This window comes from Symsagittifera roscoffensis, chromosome 9 (assembly GCF_963678635.1).
Source record: "Symsagittifera roscoffensis chromosome 9, txSymRosc1.1, whole genome shotgun sequence".
In the NCBI taxonomy this organism is placed as follows: domain Eukaryota; kingdom Metazoa; phylum Xenacoelomorpha; order Acoela; family Convolutidae; genus Symsagittifera; species Symsagittifera roscoffensis.
Genome location: NC_087070.1, coordinates 51,640,226 through 51,655,554, shown reverse-complemented (window position 1 = coordinate 51,655,554; position 15,329 = coordinate 51,640,226). Strand labels below are relative to the sequence as shown.

Here is a 15,329-nt window from a genome sequence, read left to right as displayed (position 1 = left end):
ATGATCCGACCATCGTCTTAAAAAAATACCTTTTTTTTCCAATTAGGGTAGTTTTTTCGGCGTAGTGTGATAAAAGGATTTCAGCGAAAAACTAGAGCTTACAAAAAAAGTTGACTTGCTGCAGCATATGTCATTCGAAAATTTTAGGCTTAGAAAAGGTATACCCAATGATGGCCGTCACCCTCAGCCGAGTTCAATTCAAAAACTGGCGAGAAATTTCGGAAATACTTTCAAACTATTCTTGATAGAAGTCTTGTTTTTAATTACAGTTGCCCTGACAAAATCCGCTTAAGACCTTTCACTGAGTTGATTTTCAAAATGTTGTTATCTTCAGCTACTATCTGATTAGAAACATTTCTTATTTTTCTGTTTTAGTGTTCTTTTATTTTGTCATTTACTTAATATTTTAATGCTTGTTATTATGCTGGCAGATATGCTTTTCATAATTATTATGTTTGTTGCTCTGTCGTCAGATGATACATATCAATCTAGACGTTATAGAGCTGTTTTTGCCCTCTTTGTTGTCCTGCTATAACAATTTTATTTGTTTAATCTGGGTTTTTCTTTCTGTTACTTCTTACAATTTCAATTTCGCTTCTTCAATGAAAGCACTTTTGGGCTGAATTTAGCAGATTGTAAATATATGCCTCAGTATGGTGGGCCTTTGCTATTATTATTATTAATGCTCTCTTGGATGGTCGCATGAGATCTCCCTAGCTTATCGAAAAAGAAGTATGCGATCCACGAAGCAAAAGCAGCGTTGGGCCTTGCTATCTGAAAATTAAATTTATTGAAATTTTTGACAAACAGATGTGTATTGAAAACCAAAAAAATCCGCTTTAGGCCTTTATTGAATTTGAATGTACAGAAGAATCAATCGATGGCTTACACGTAAGTTGTTGCCGAACACCAACGAATACCAGAATTGGTGTATAAACAACAAGATAACAATGATGGACATGCTGAGTAAGCAAAGCGCCATGCTCTAGCGCCTGGCACTCGATACAAAAAGTTTCGTAGAATTTCGAATCACCATAAGCCATGAACGCATTTACTGTTCAGGGCTGTCGTTTTTTACTTAAGCTTGCTCGATGTTTCTCGTATTTAACTCTTGTTTGCGTTTGTCATTTACTCCCAGGGTTCTCGCTGACTTCACCAACGTGTTCAAGAACTTGAACAACTCGACAATTATAAATCGGATGATACATCAATTCTCAGATGCTACATCAACTTGTGACACTTGCCTTTGGCTTCGCGATATCTGTCATGACTGCCTCTTCTGAGAAGTATTCCTTGAACAGTTTCTCCAGAGGCACGTGGTCGTAAGGCCGCATTACACTGTGGAACACTTCGTCCTTGAATCGGAAGTACATACCCATCGCCTGAGTGAACAAACATTAAACATAACAATATTACAAGAAAAATTGTTGGACTATTACATGAATAGACCGTCACTATACAACTGTCAATCGGCCAATTAGACAGAAAGAAAAAACGTAGCTTCGCAACACTTGCAATACAATTTAAAACATAGCATTAACATATTTTGAATGAAAGAAGCAATTTTTGAAGCAAACTTTAGAAACATCAGAAGCTGAAAAAAAAATACTTGAAAAAAAAAATAAAAAAAACTGTATCTACAAAAATTTTACACATTTTGTCTGATGATTCTCATAAACAGCCTTAATAAACATGGAAAATCAATGACTGAGCGGCAACTAAGGCTAAAAAATTTCCAAAAAAAAACGAGCAACATTTTGAAAATTGTATATGTTCAGGGCGATTACTTTCTTTTCTCAACAGACATTTGGGGCGACACCAGTGGTGAAGCAAAAAGTCACAGTCTGTTCTTTCCATTAAACGCTTAAGCTCATATTTGGCAGGGAGTGTTCAAGAAAAGGCAAAAGCTTCCGAAAAACCGACAAAATGTCAAAACATTTTCTTAGACCAAAACTTTTTTCTACCAATATTAGGGCGTAGCAGCTTACGCAGCGAGATACCTAGAATGTAGCCGACACACAGAAGCAAAAAGAATCACTGAACGCAAGTGAACTAAAACACTGACTTTTTTTTTTTTGAATATCACAACTTTCGATCGAATTTCCAAGAAAAAATAGATGACCTGGAGGCTCTTTGAATCTACCGAAAAAATTATGTTTGACCCTTTTGATAATTTTAACCCAATTTGAGAATACTATATAAATAAGTGAAACTTCTATTTCGCTGGGAAATCTGAAAAAATCCATATTCGAAACTAGAAGTTGATCACGTTTTTCGGTATCTTTACGCTTTCGATGTTCGATAGTGGCTTTAGCCCCTTTTTAACAAAGGAAATGAGCTGAACTTAAGCAGAAATCAAAAGTCAAGCCGCAAAAAAAAATTTTGAGCCCTAACACAGTTACTATTACGACCTACATAAGAGCCTGACCTACGTTCATCGACTCTTATTATATTATTCGCGTTTTTTCAAATCATTGACTTGAAAGTATGAACTTTAAAACTTTTTAAAAAACATTGGAAACTTAAGAATAATTATCTGCATCTGATTTCTCTTATAGCGGTTTGATGAGTTAGCTAAAAATCAAAAGCTAGCCAAATATTCAGTAAAACATTGCCACTCAGGCCTCCAAGACGGTGAACAGGACTGAAACTTCCTGCAAGGCTACTACGCATCGATTACCACACCTTAGGAACTTTATATCCTGAAAAACGATTGGATTTATACCATTGAAGGTCTAATCTAGCGTTTGAAGATCTCACATACAATGATGCAGTAGAGATGATTGGAGCGAACAATTGATTTCATATAATTTGAAAAAATCAAACTTTGAAAATAAAAACATAGTAAACAGACAGTTGGAAAACATTCAATGAAAATTAGTGAACAAAAAAACTGACTATTTTTTTAAAATAAAAATCTCAAATTTTGAATTTCCAAGAAAAAATTAGATGCCCAAAAAGCTATTTGAAGTTCCAGAAAAATGTTTGATGTCTTGATGAAAATAACCCAATTTGACAAAATAACCCAAACAATATTAAAGACTTTTCCTGGAAAAAACCGACCTATATGAGAGTCTGAACTCCGTTTATCGACTCTTAAACACGGTCTTTTGATCGAATCCTTAATCTCAGATTTGTCATGGCTGTTTCCGACAAAATGAAAATATTACGAAAAAAATTGGTCAAAAATTACATCCCGCTGAAATTTTCGAAGTTCGAAGAAAGAAAGAGAGAAGCGTATCATCCAGGCACACAGAGAGAGGAGTAGCCGGTCTTTCCATTGGTAACACTTATAAGTAAATCTTGAAAAATTTAAATTGCGAAATCTTTGATAAGCGTCTCAAAAAAAATCAAAAAAGTCAACTCCCATACATTTTCATATGATCTGTTTTTTATCAAACAAGAACTAGCCGCCAATAAGCCAGATCCAAAAAAAATATTGTGGAGCAAAATTTTAACCAGATATAAAAATTCGGCGACGTCTCGGACTCGAACCTACGCCCTACTGCGACCTTGAATGTATAAGTCTCACGCACTAACCACTCAACCACGGTCGCTTAGTTCATCACAAACACTAGCCATAAATAAAGCCGAGAACAGATGCTATGAAATTTCTAATGCTACAGATCGTGATTAAATCAAAATGCCACCAAATAATGAACACTTTTATTTGCGAGTTAGGTTAGAAAAAAAGAAGATTCTTACTAAAACGCTAGCTGCTCGCTAGCGTGATAAGGCGAACCAGTTCAACCGAAAAAAAATTAAAATCAGAGTTGGTAAATTTACAATCTACAGAACACAGTTCAATTCTAGTAAAACAATCAAAGCCTACAGAACACAGTTCAACTCTAGTAAAACAATCAAAATTAAAACACACCATCTTTGGGAAGAAACTGCAGGAAAAGCGTACCAGTTAATATGATTTCATTGGAAAAACAGAAAATCAGCCGACATAAAATAGGACGAAAATCACAAATCCAAAAAAAATTAACATGTTTTAAAAATCAATTGAAAAATTAAGTACTACCTCAAATGAGCTGCGAGGTAATTATATTTGAATTTTCCAGAATTTGAGCATGTCTGTAGAATTTTTTAGAAAAATTGTTTACCGGGGAAAAAGTCGTTTCGATAACAAGTCACTTGCTCTCGCAAAAGAAAAACATTTTTCGATCTGTTTTTATAGCTTCTTATCGAACTGTTTTCACAAATATTTCAAAACTTTGGTATCTGACTGTTTAGTACAGACACGCAAAATACCAGAAATCAACATTCTGATTTCAAAATTGCCCTTATGGCTACCACAGTATACCGTTGTATTTGTCACACAGCTTGCTCAGCTCGCTACTATCTCATGACGTATTAGATAATAATGATTTGAAGTTGAATTACTACCTTGGATATTGAGAATCCGAATGATAAGGCAGCCGCCACCATTCCCCCTGTACTTGTTCCTGCCATCCAGTCAAAACTGTCCGTGATAGGTCTAGAACAAAAAGCAACCAATAGAGTAATATGGCACAGATGCAGAAAATGATAGAACTATATGGGAGGATTTATAGACACCTAGAACAGCATAAGAAAAAGAGAAGGACACCCCACACCCTCAGGGATTCTTCCCCCCGCCACCCAAAAGGTACCAGCTTTGGCACTAATTTACAGACATCTATTTTTGCGGACAGACCCTGAAACTTTTTGACAGGCACTTATATACAGAGGCGCGGGGGCGAACAAAATTATTTGGCCAAAACCTCCAAAAACAGCATAAAATTTTGGCAAAATGGGGCCTTTTCAGTGCTTTCGCAGACCTTAGGGAATCAACTTAGCCGACACACAAAAGGTCGAATTTTTTTTAAAATCTCCACTGAGAAAATTTCAGCTCCACCCTTATATATAACCATGCATACAATACAACACGGCTCATGATTTACCTGAAAATAAGAAAGTAAATTTATAAAAATTATGCCTAGTTTGTGAAGAAAGTGGAGTAACTTCATCTATTTTAAAAATAAGGCAAAGATATACCGTTTCAAGTGTTTCTGTAGTTCCCTGAGGCATATCAGCAAAATGAGGCCTCGGATACCTCCTCCGTCAAGGCATAGAATGTGTTCACGATTGATAGAGGAGCCGAATGTCTGAGTATCCCATGCAGATGCATATGAGAACCTGTACAAACGGTAGATGAATCTTTGAAAACGTTCACCACTATAAGCTTTTTAATACCTTTGTTGCAATGCAAATGTAGAATAAAACAAGAGTATAGATGCATATAAAATAAGCACAGTTGGCCAAGCGGACTAAGACAAAGTAAGCTAACGCCGATTATATGTGTGAAATAACAGTTGACGTAGGTTCGGGTCCTGCCCATGTATTAAAATACTAAAAACGGGGGTTACATCCTATTTTAACTGTTTTTTTTTTTGGTTCTAATTCGGTTCAGCCTTGATTAAGGTTGACCGCCAAAAAGAGCAATTTGTCTCAAGGACATTACCGACCGGTTCTTGTGGCTAGCTTGCGCCAATTTGTACCAAAAAACTGACAGATGCTAAAAATGTTGTATGATGTCCTGATCAATAGAAAAATACCGAAATTTATCTATTGCTTGAGTTATTTACCGATAAATATCTCTTATTAATTTACGAATTTGGATTCAATTATTTTCGTTTGGAGATTAGCGAGCATATTTTGGCGCCCCACAAGGGATCGAGTTTACTATTGCAACACAACAAGGGACCACTGTTGTTAGTTCCCTTTCGAACGTTTGGCGGACCCGAGTGTATCCTTCTGTCAGTTGGCCGAAAGTGGGCGTTTGGCCGAATTGTGACCAGTTGCCCGAAAGTCCAGTCTGCCAGACATCAGAGTGTTTTATTTGGCCGATTGTTGTGTTTGGCCCATTTCAACACGCGAGACACGACGAGTGTTTGGTTTGGCCGATTGTTTTGTTTGGCCCATTTCAACACGCGAGACACGACGAGTGTTTTATTTGACCGAAAGTAGTCAGAGTAGCAGTTAGCCGAATTTGCCGAAAGTCGTACGAACGCAAAAGTCGGCCGATTAGTCTAATATTGACTTGGCCGAAACTCCTCGGAAGCCAAATTTGGCCCAACTCCCAGTTGGCTGAAAGTCTTCGCAAGCGAAAGTTGGGCGATTACTCAGTTAGCCGAAAGACTACTTGGCCAAAATTTGATGTATGCATTTAGCAGGTGAGCTTGTCAGCAGACAGGCGACAGAGCAAACAGGCGAAAGAGCAGACTGTTGGAAGAGGGGCCTGTTCAGGTGCCCTGATTGTTGACTTTTGGATTTTTGAGCTGTGTTTTCTCGACACCCGAAGTTTTGGATTTTTTCCCGGTGTCGCCAATCTCCAATTTAAAACTGTAAGAAGTTTCCAAAACTTTTAAAACTCCAATTGTGCTAAAAATTTATATACGATGTCATATATGCTAGAAATTTTCCCGCAAGCTAGCCCCCGGTAATTTTTCTCAATACCTAAAATTTTTGGACAGTTCCGTTGAACTGAAATATCTTACAGTCGGTACATAGACAAACTGACTTGACATTTTTTCTCGATACCAAAAATTTTTGGATATATGTGAACGGAATATTAATCCGTGAAATCGGAACATAGACAAGAGGTACTGGACTAGTTTTTTTGATTGGTTTATGACTCGAACCTGCTGACCAAAATTTTCTGAAAAATTTTGTGAAAAAAGTAAAAAAAAAAAAACTGCCGAAAAATCCTCAAAACGTCTCCAAAATTCCGCGAAACTGTGCTGTAAGATTACACCAACCCTATGTTAAGTGGTCTGGTAGCGAAATATCAGGCAAATTAAGTTGAGTTTTTTCATCCTCAGGTTTCTTCCGCGTGTGTTGTTGGAACTTAACCAATTTGCCTGATCCCCCACCCACCATTGGTGAAACTGAAAGCCAGTTCGCTTCGAGTAAAACAAAGCCGTTTCAGCCCGTTCGATTATTGACTTCGTTGCGTGACAGTAAAGTTAAGTGGTCAGGTACGGTGATATTAAGTGAGTTCAGTTGAATTCTTTCATCCTCAGGTTTACTCCGTGTGTGTTGTTGGAGTTCAACCGACCTACTTAATTTTCCAACCCCATTGGTACTTAAGCGTAACGAAGCCATCGCATAGGTCCCCTAAGTGTATGGTATTCATTCTAGGAGCTAGTTCTTTGGATCACGCGCTCCGAAAACTTCCCGCTCCGTCCCAGAAGCGCGTCAAAGATACTTGCTTTACGAAGCCAGGTTTAAGTTTGAACTTTAACGCTAGGGACTCTCAGAAAACAATACAGTACTACCTTCATCATTACTTGTCGCACCGTAACGACCTTGTAATTTGGCACGACGCCATTAATAACTCGATAAGTAGGCACCGCAGCAACAATAACCGCAAGCTGAGTAGTGAGCAACTTGTCAATTTGTTATTAAGGTATAGGACAAACATTTGTGCGATCGTATACTGTAGACGGAACGGAACCGAGGATATAGAGGAAAGTTTAGTTTCAACAGGTATTCTCGTTCTCAACGTCGTTAAAGACTTTATCTCTAAGCGTAAGGCTAAGGACCAGGTACTAATTGAGAAGTACAAAGAGCTTCACCAGCCTCCTTCCCTTGAGTTAAAGACTCTCCTCCTTCTAAGGCGTTATAGCGCTAACCTTAATATCCTTAAGACACGTAAGAAGCGAAACCGCTTACCCCTCAAAGCTCGAAAAGCTATAAGAAATAGGCTTCAGGTAGAAGCTTTGAGACGTCAAGTTCCCCCGTCTTGTAAGCTAATGTTGATTTACTAATGCAAATTTAATTACGTACCAAAACAGTATCTCATTTTATTGATTGTTTTCTATAAGTGAGCATCCGTAGAATATTGTCAATTTGTGAAAAACATGGACGAAAAATTCCAAAGTAAGATACGCAAGTTATTCGAAACCCGTCTAAATCTAGAAAATGAGCTGCTTAAAGGTCACTCATTATTACTTGAGTACATTGAGAATAATAGTCGCACTACAAAAATTGATAATGCTGTTTACAAATGTAAAATTGCGCTGGAAAAAGCTGTCGACGTTAATGAGCAATTAATAATGTTAGCGGGAAAAACGGAAAATCCTGAAAAAATTATTGCTCAGCAAGACCTTTGGCTTAAGAAAGTAACCGAAATGAACGATAAAGTAATGCACGAAGCTCAGAGTTACAAGATGAGCCTTGAACCTTCGTCATTTCCAGCAGCCGGCATTACAGGGAGCAAGGGATCTTTACAACAAACTAGGTCTGAGACATCCTCACGCTCGCACAAAACAAATGATTCAGCAGCACGAGTATCTGAAAACAGGTCTAAGGTCTCTAATAAGTCTAAGGATAGTAGAAAGCTTGAGTGTCTACTATCATAAGTCGACTGTTCGCACTATGTCATCAAGTGAGAAACGGCATGAGTTAGCTTTAGTAAAACGACGCCATGAGGAGCTCGAAAGGCAGTATCAAGTATCTTTAAGACTTAAAGAGCAAGAGAACCGTCTTAAGTTCGAGCAAAGTCAGCTGGAACTAGAGCAATTGGCTGAAAATCATGAAAAGCAACTAATCGAAATGGAATTGAAAGCGTTTGAACTTGAGGACAGTTCATCTGAGGTTAGCGAGAAGGTAGCGGAAAGTAACTTAACAGGAGTAAGTCAACCTATTTCAAAGGTAGCAACCGATCGAACTAATAATTGGGTAGACTCTGTTAGTTCACAAGCACCTCCCGACGTTGCTAGTGCGCCAGGTTTGGAGGCCTTCACTCATGTACCCATTTCGTCAGGACCGACGACTTCCGCCCTCCTTGCTCATGCAATTCACACCAGTAATAGTCATAACCATGAGCACACAGCATTGAGTGACCCTGGAATCCATAGTTATGGACATCGGGCTATGCCTCAATTTGGCAGTGCAAGCCTTTTGCCATTGCAAGCTTCTGTTTCATTCCCAGCCTCTGTTCCATTCCCAGTTAACAATATGCATTCTAGTGCACACGTGTTACCACCGTCTGCTGTTCCTTTACAGACCATGAGTTCAAACATAAGTAATGGTAGTTTTGCCATCGCGCAACCGGAATCATTACCTGTCCCAATGTTACCGGCCCAACCCGGTTCTGGTTTTGTTTCTTTGTCGCCTGCATTTGCTGGCGGTGGCTTCTCATCTTCTGGAGTAAACCCAACGCCGGTTTGCTTTTCGGCACCTAATTGCCATGCAGCGCCAGTCCAGACGCAACATAATCTTCCCTTTGTTCCGCATACTGTGTCACCTAATATCAACGATTACTACACAAGTGATGCAAACTTATGGCGATTGGCAGCTACAACTCCAATCGTCACGCCTGCTCAGTGTTGTAATGCTGGAAACATTTTTTCTAATGTGACAACTATTGTCCCATCGTGTAACACCGCCGCTCCGTATACTAGTGGTGGGACTGTGTATTTTAATACTCCCCCAATTCATCCACAACATGTTCCGCATTTTGTCAATCAAACTAATACTGGTTATCAGCCAGTCAACGAAGACTACGCACCGTCTCCCGCTTATCCGAACCAAGGTTGTTCATCGGATCGACCTCTCTCCGCTCGTGAATTGGCGGAATTATTGATGCATAGCCGCAAAGATCATCTTCCTGAATGGAAGTTAGCCCAGTTTGACGGCAACCCGTTAAACTGGCACGAATGGTTTGGTCAGTTTAAGTCCACCGTTGATTCCGCTGTTCTCACCGATGATACGAAATTGACATACTTAAAAACGCTCGTCACAGGCAACGCAAAAACCGCAATTGCGGAGTTTAGTTATAGTGGCGTTATGTACAAGGATGCACTGGCCACCTTGCAACGGAAGTTTGGGCAACCACATGCCATTGTTGGTGCGCATCTTTATAAGCTGAATACTTTTCCTCCACTTAAGATGCACAATTCGGAAAATGTCATTAGTTTCTCCTCTGCCATATCTGGCCTCGTAGCAGTTTTCAAATCATTGTCTTTCAACGATGATCTAAAGAGTGTTAACCTGTTAAACCAAGGTGTTAGTAAACTTCCGCCTAACCTCAAGGAGGCTTGGTCAATGCATACTGTTAGACATAATTGGCAGCGACCAACACTCTTAGACTTTAACAACTGGTTGAAAGAAAAGGCCGAGGGGCATGAAAGATTACGTTTACTCAGCTCTAAGGCAAAAAACGAAGAACCAGTTAAACCAAAAACAACCAAAGTTTTTGCAGCCAATAGCCAGGTATTTAGTAAGGCTCAGGATAAGTCTAAGTTTCCGCCGTGCGTTTTGTGTAAGGGTAGTCATGCATTGTGGAATTGTGCTGTTTTTAAGGAAAAGAATGCTACTCAGCGAGCAAAATACGTAGCTGAACAGAAACTTTGCTTCGCTTGTCTCAATGGCAATCATAGTTTCCGGCAATGTTCTAGAGCAAAAAAGTGCCCGAAGCCAGAGTGTGATAGCACACATAATGTCTTGCTCCATGGAGCCGAAAGAATATTTCCTCGGAAGGAAAATTCAAATGTCTCGAATAAGGCTGGAACAAACAAATCCAAGGAGAATACAAACACTTCCACCCATGCCGCTGTTAGTGATGTACATGACATTGAATCTTCTAAGGGGTTGTTGCCAATTGCAACACTTGGTGTAACCTCGGATGTAACCAGTCTCCTGACGTTGGTTCTTTGTGATAGTGCATCGACTCACTCCTGGGTGTCTTCGTCACTCGTAAACCGTCTCGGCTTAGTAGGGGAGCCCGTTAACTTGTCAATTAGTGGTTTCAATTCAACCACCGTTGTTGAGACTCAGAGGGTCAAGTTTACAGTTTCCTCCGAGCCGAATAATAGTGATTTCGTATTTTCTCTCTGTGCATATGTTAAAGACAATATTCGGATTGGTTCCAAATTAATCAATATTGCTGATTTGCAGAATAAATATCCACAATTAGCACCTATTAAGCCCATTCAATATACTTATGAGGACGTTGAAGTTATTATCGGACAAGACTACTACCACGCCGTTAGACCCATTGAGTTCATCTTGGGAGATGATAAAAACTCACCGTGTTCCGTTCGCCTACCGATAGGTTGGGTCTTAAGTGGTCCGTTGCCGCCGTCCGGTAATTCTACTTCTTCGTGTTTCAAGTGTGTTGTTGAAGATTCTTCTCTGACCGACCAGATAAAATCCTGGTACGAGTTGGAATCGTATGGTGCTTTCAAACAAGTCGATGCCCGTTCCGCCGCGGATAAACATGCTTTATCCATCCTCAATGCTGAAACCGTGCACAATGGCGAAAAATACATTGTGCCTATGCTTTGGATTGATAGTAATGTCAGTCTACCAAACAATTATTACTCGTCACTCGCCCAATTTAAATCATTGGAGAGAAGGTTAAGTAAAGACCCTGAGCTGCGCGAAAGATACGCAGAAACAATTAGAGAGGACATTAGGAAAGGCTATGTCGTTACCGTCGAACCGCATGATCCACGTAAGCGTTCCGATCGCGAGTGGTATCTTCCGCACCATCCCGTCGTAAATCCGAATAAGCCGGGTAAGGTGCGCCGAGTCCTTAATGGGGCTTCTAAGTTTCACGGCACATCCTTAAATAAGTCCTTATTGGTGGGCCCTGACCTACTCCAAAATTTAATTTTTGTGCTTTTGCGATTCCGTCAGCATAAGTACGCCGTCTCCGCGGATATAGAGGGTATGTTCCTCCAGGTAGGAGTCCTTGCCCGCGATCAAATTTCGCTCCGTTTTTTGTGGCGGGAGGACACTCATCAGTACACTCGCCATATATTCGGCGCACGGGATTCGCCTACATGCGCCAATTTCGCGTTGCAAAAAACAGCAACTGATAATATGTCCACATACTCTGAGGCCGCCTCAGTCGTAAATGAAAAATTTTACATGGACGATTACTTGGATTCATTCGAGAACGTTACCCAAGCAATTAAAACTAGTCGCGATTTGGTTTCCTTACTAAAATTGGGAGGATTTAATTTGACTAAATTTGTCAGTAATGCTGATGAAATCACTTCAGCAATGAACCCCGAGGAATCCGAAACCTCATCTTCACCCATCAAGGAATAATGTAACGGTGCCGAACAATCATCACACGTCTTAGGTCTTAAGTGGGACCATGTGAAAGACACATTGGTTGTTAGCAGAGGCGTGGATCGTCCTCTCGATAAAGCAATAACTCAACGAACCGTCTTGAGTTTCGTATCTTCTGTGTTTGACCCTGTTGGGTTAGTAGCTCCATACACTGTTAGGGCCCGTCTTTTACTGAAAGATATTTGGAAAATCAGTGGTCAAAGTTGGGACGACGAATTGCCAGAAGACATAAGAGATGTTTCTCGAGTGGCACTCCGGTCTCCCTCTCTTAGGGCAATTGACTATTCCCCGTTGTTACTTCACAGAGCCTGTTGATCAAATTGAGCTCCACATGTTCGGTGATAGCTCGCAGGACGTTTTCTGCGCTGTTGGATTTTTGCGTGCGCGACTCGCATAAAACTCAAATATCCTTCATCTTAAAGCTCGCATCGTAAAGCTCGCGTTGCGCCCATGAAAGCGCTATCTATACCAAAGCTAGAGCTTCAAGCTGCTCTGCTCGCCACACGACTAAGAGATGATATACTGACCGCACTTACCGTCTCTATTAATCATGTCTTTATGTGGACAGATAGTACAACAGTTTTGCAGTGGCTAAACTCCACTGAAAAATTACCTGTATTTGTCGCTAATCGTGTCGGCGAAATCCTCGAGTCAACCACTATTGATGAGTGGCACCATGTTCTGAGCGGCGATAATCCAGCTGATACCGGTACGCGGGGGATTTCTTCGGAAGCCCTCAAGGATAGCAGCTGGGTTATTGGTCCGAGCATTCTCAGGACTACTGATTGGCCGTTTATACCCGACGAACGTGTAATCAATAAAATTCGTTTGAAGGGTCCTTCTTGTGATGTTGATAATTGCTTGGAGACATCATTTTCCTTCGTCACCGATGTCACATCAATCAAACATCCCGAACACGGGTTCAATTGGGAAAGGTTAAGTTCCTTTACAAGATATAAACGAGTAGTCGCTTTTATGTTGAGGATGTTGCCTTCACATAAGCATTTTCGTGGTAAGGACTTACGAATCACCGACCCCACTGAACTTGATATTGCAGAAAGCAAACTGATTCATCTTGCTCAGATGGAATCCTTTCCCGTTGAGTTAAAAACACTCACCGCTGGCAAACCTATTAAGAATAGTAGTAAAATTGCCACATACTCTCCATTTATCGGTCCCGCTGGAATCATTCGTTCCACCGGACGGATTGTGCGCTTAGTGAATACCGAGTTTGATACTAAGCACCCAATAATACTCGACGCCCGACATACCTTAGTTCGTTTGTTGGCCCGCAGCTTCCACCATAAGCATTTTCATCAAGGATTAGATTACATGCGCTCCGTTTTAAATATGAAATATGCAATACTTGGGTTGCGTCGACTACTGCGGTCTATCGAAAATCAATGTCTAACATGCCGTAAACGCAAAGCAAGCACCATCCAGCCAATTATGTCCGATTTACCGGTCGAACGTCTCGGATACAAGCAACCACCCTTCAATCATACGGGTGTGGATTACTTTGGACCGCTTTACGTTCCGGTTCGCAGAAGCACGGAAAAAAGATGGGGATTCCTTTTTACTTGCCTCACCACCAGGGCTGTACACCTTGAGATTGTACCATCTCTGGACACCAGTTCGTGTGTCATGGGCATTGAACGGTTCGTTGCGCGCCGTGGTACGCCAAGCACAATCTGGTCGGATAATGGCACGAACTTCGTTGGTGCGGAAAAGGAATTACTTGCCTGCATCAAGAGCTGAAATGGCATGGCTCCGACCATTTTTGCACACAAAGGTGTTACTTGGAAATTTAACCCGCCAGGCGCACCCCATCATGGCGGCTCCTGGGAACGCCTTGTCCGAAGCGTGAAGCGCGTGCTGTACGATATCCTAGGCAGTAGGCGAGTCACTGAAGAGGTGTTAGGAACAACACTCTGCTTAGTTGAACAGGCTTTGAATTCAAGGCCAATCACTCCCGTTAGTACCGATTCACGTGAGTTAGAAGCGTTAACCCCAAACCATTTTTTGCTTGGACAACATGCCACAAGCTTTCCTTCGCTTTTACCCGGGGAGCACTTCGATCACAAGAAAAGGTACGTGCGAGCGCAGTCATATGCTAACGCGATTTGGTCTCGTTGGCTTCGAGAATATGTTCCCTCGCTGAATAAGCGTGTCAAATGGCACACTCATTCTGAGTTCACTCTTAAAACAGGCGATCTCGTGTGGGTGATTGAGCCCGATAGTCCGCGTGGGTACTACCCTCTCGCCCGAATCGTCAAGCTAAACTACGGACAGGACGGTTGCGCCCGATCCGCCCTTGTCAGGACCGCAACCCGTGAAGTCACGCGGCCCACCGTTAAGCTCGCTCCGGTTCTTCCTTCTTCAGGGGGGAGGATGTTGCAATGCAAATGTAGAATAAAACAAGAGTATAGATGCATATAAAATAAGCACAGTTGGCCAAGCGGACTAAGACAAAGTAAGCTAACGCCGATTATATGTGTGAAATAACAGTTGACGTAGGTTCGAGTCCCCCACCTGCCCATGTATTAATATACTAAAAACGGGGGTTACATCCTATTTTAACTGTTTTTTTGGTTCTAATTCGGTTCAGCCTTGATTAAGGTTGACCGCCAAAAAGAGCAATTTGTCTCAAGGACATTACCGACCGGTTCTTGTGGCTAGCTTGCGCCGATTTGTACCAAAAAACTGACAGATGCTAAAAATGTTGTATGATGTCCTGATCAATAGAAAAATACCGAAATTTATCTATTGCTTGAGTTATTTACCGATAAATATCTCTTATTAATTTACGAATTTGGATTCAATTATTTTCGTTTGGAGATTAGCGAGCATAACCTTTAATCAATTTATATAACCAAATTCACTTGAAGTGATCGAAATGTACAATTATTGGTGGATAATATTATGTTATAGCCACAAAGAACAAAAACGAAGACCTTTTTTTATATAAAAAAAATTGACTTTTGTTTCTGCAGGCAAGAGATGGACAAATCCACAGTATAGTTTAAATACAGGCGAGCATTCAGAGACTTTTTAATTTTCACAACTAACTCTAAAATGTTTACAGCTTATAAGCCATCTAGATTGAGGGTTCCATCTTCTATCTATCATAATTGTTCGGGACCTGCACGATAGATATATAATAATAATAATTGCAGTTCCTGCGAATCGCAGAGGAGCTATCAGTAGGCCTTAAC

General features: G+C 40.7%; 3 protein-coding genes across 3 annotated transcripts in view; 1 reads left to right on the top strand and 2 right to left on the bottom strand.

Moving 5' to 3' along the window:
* LOC134854663 (uncharacterized) overlaps positions 1 to 15,329 on the top strand; it is a 275,825-nt gene that overhangs the window by 77,920 nt on the left and 182,576 nt on the right. The gene's annotated exons all lie outside the window — the stretch shown is intronic.
* LOC134854667 (BTB/POZ domain-containing protein KCTD20-like) overlaps positions 1 to 15,329 on the bottom strand; it is a 150,893-nt gene that overhangs the window by 17,587 nt on the left and 117,977 nt on the right. The gene's annotated exons all lie outside the window — the stretch shown is intronic.
* The window catches only part of LOC134853823 (85/88 kDa calcium-independent phospholipase A2-like), a 38,618-nt gene that overhangs the window by 2,821 nt on the left and 20,468 nt on the right, over positions 1 to 15,329 (bottom strand). Inside the window, exons 9-11 of the mRNA XM_063869741.1 lie at positions 5,023 to 5,163; positions 4,393 to 4,483; positions 1,245 to 1,382 (exon numbers count right to left, since the gene is read on the bottom strand). Coding sequence (XP_063725811.1) covers positions 1,245 to 1,382; positions 4,393 to 4,483; positions 5,023 to 5,163 — 370 coding nt within the window. The remainder of the gene's footprint in view (positions 1 to 1,244; positions 1,383 to 4,392; positions 4,484 to 5,022; positions 5,164 to 15,329) is intronic.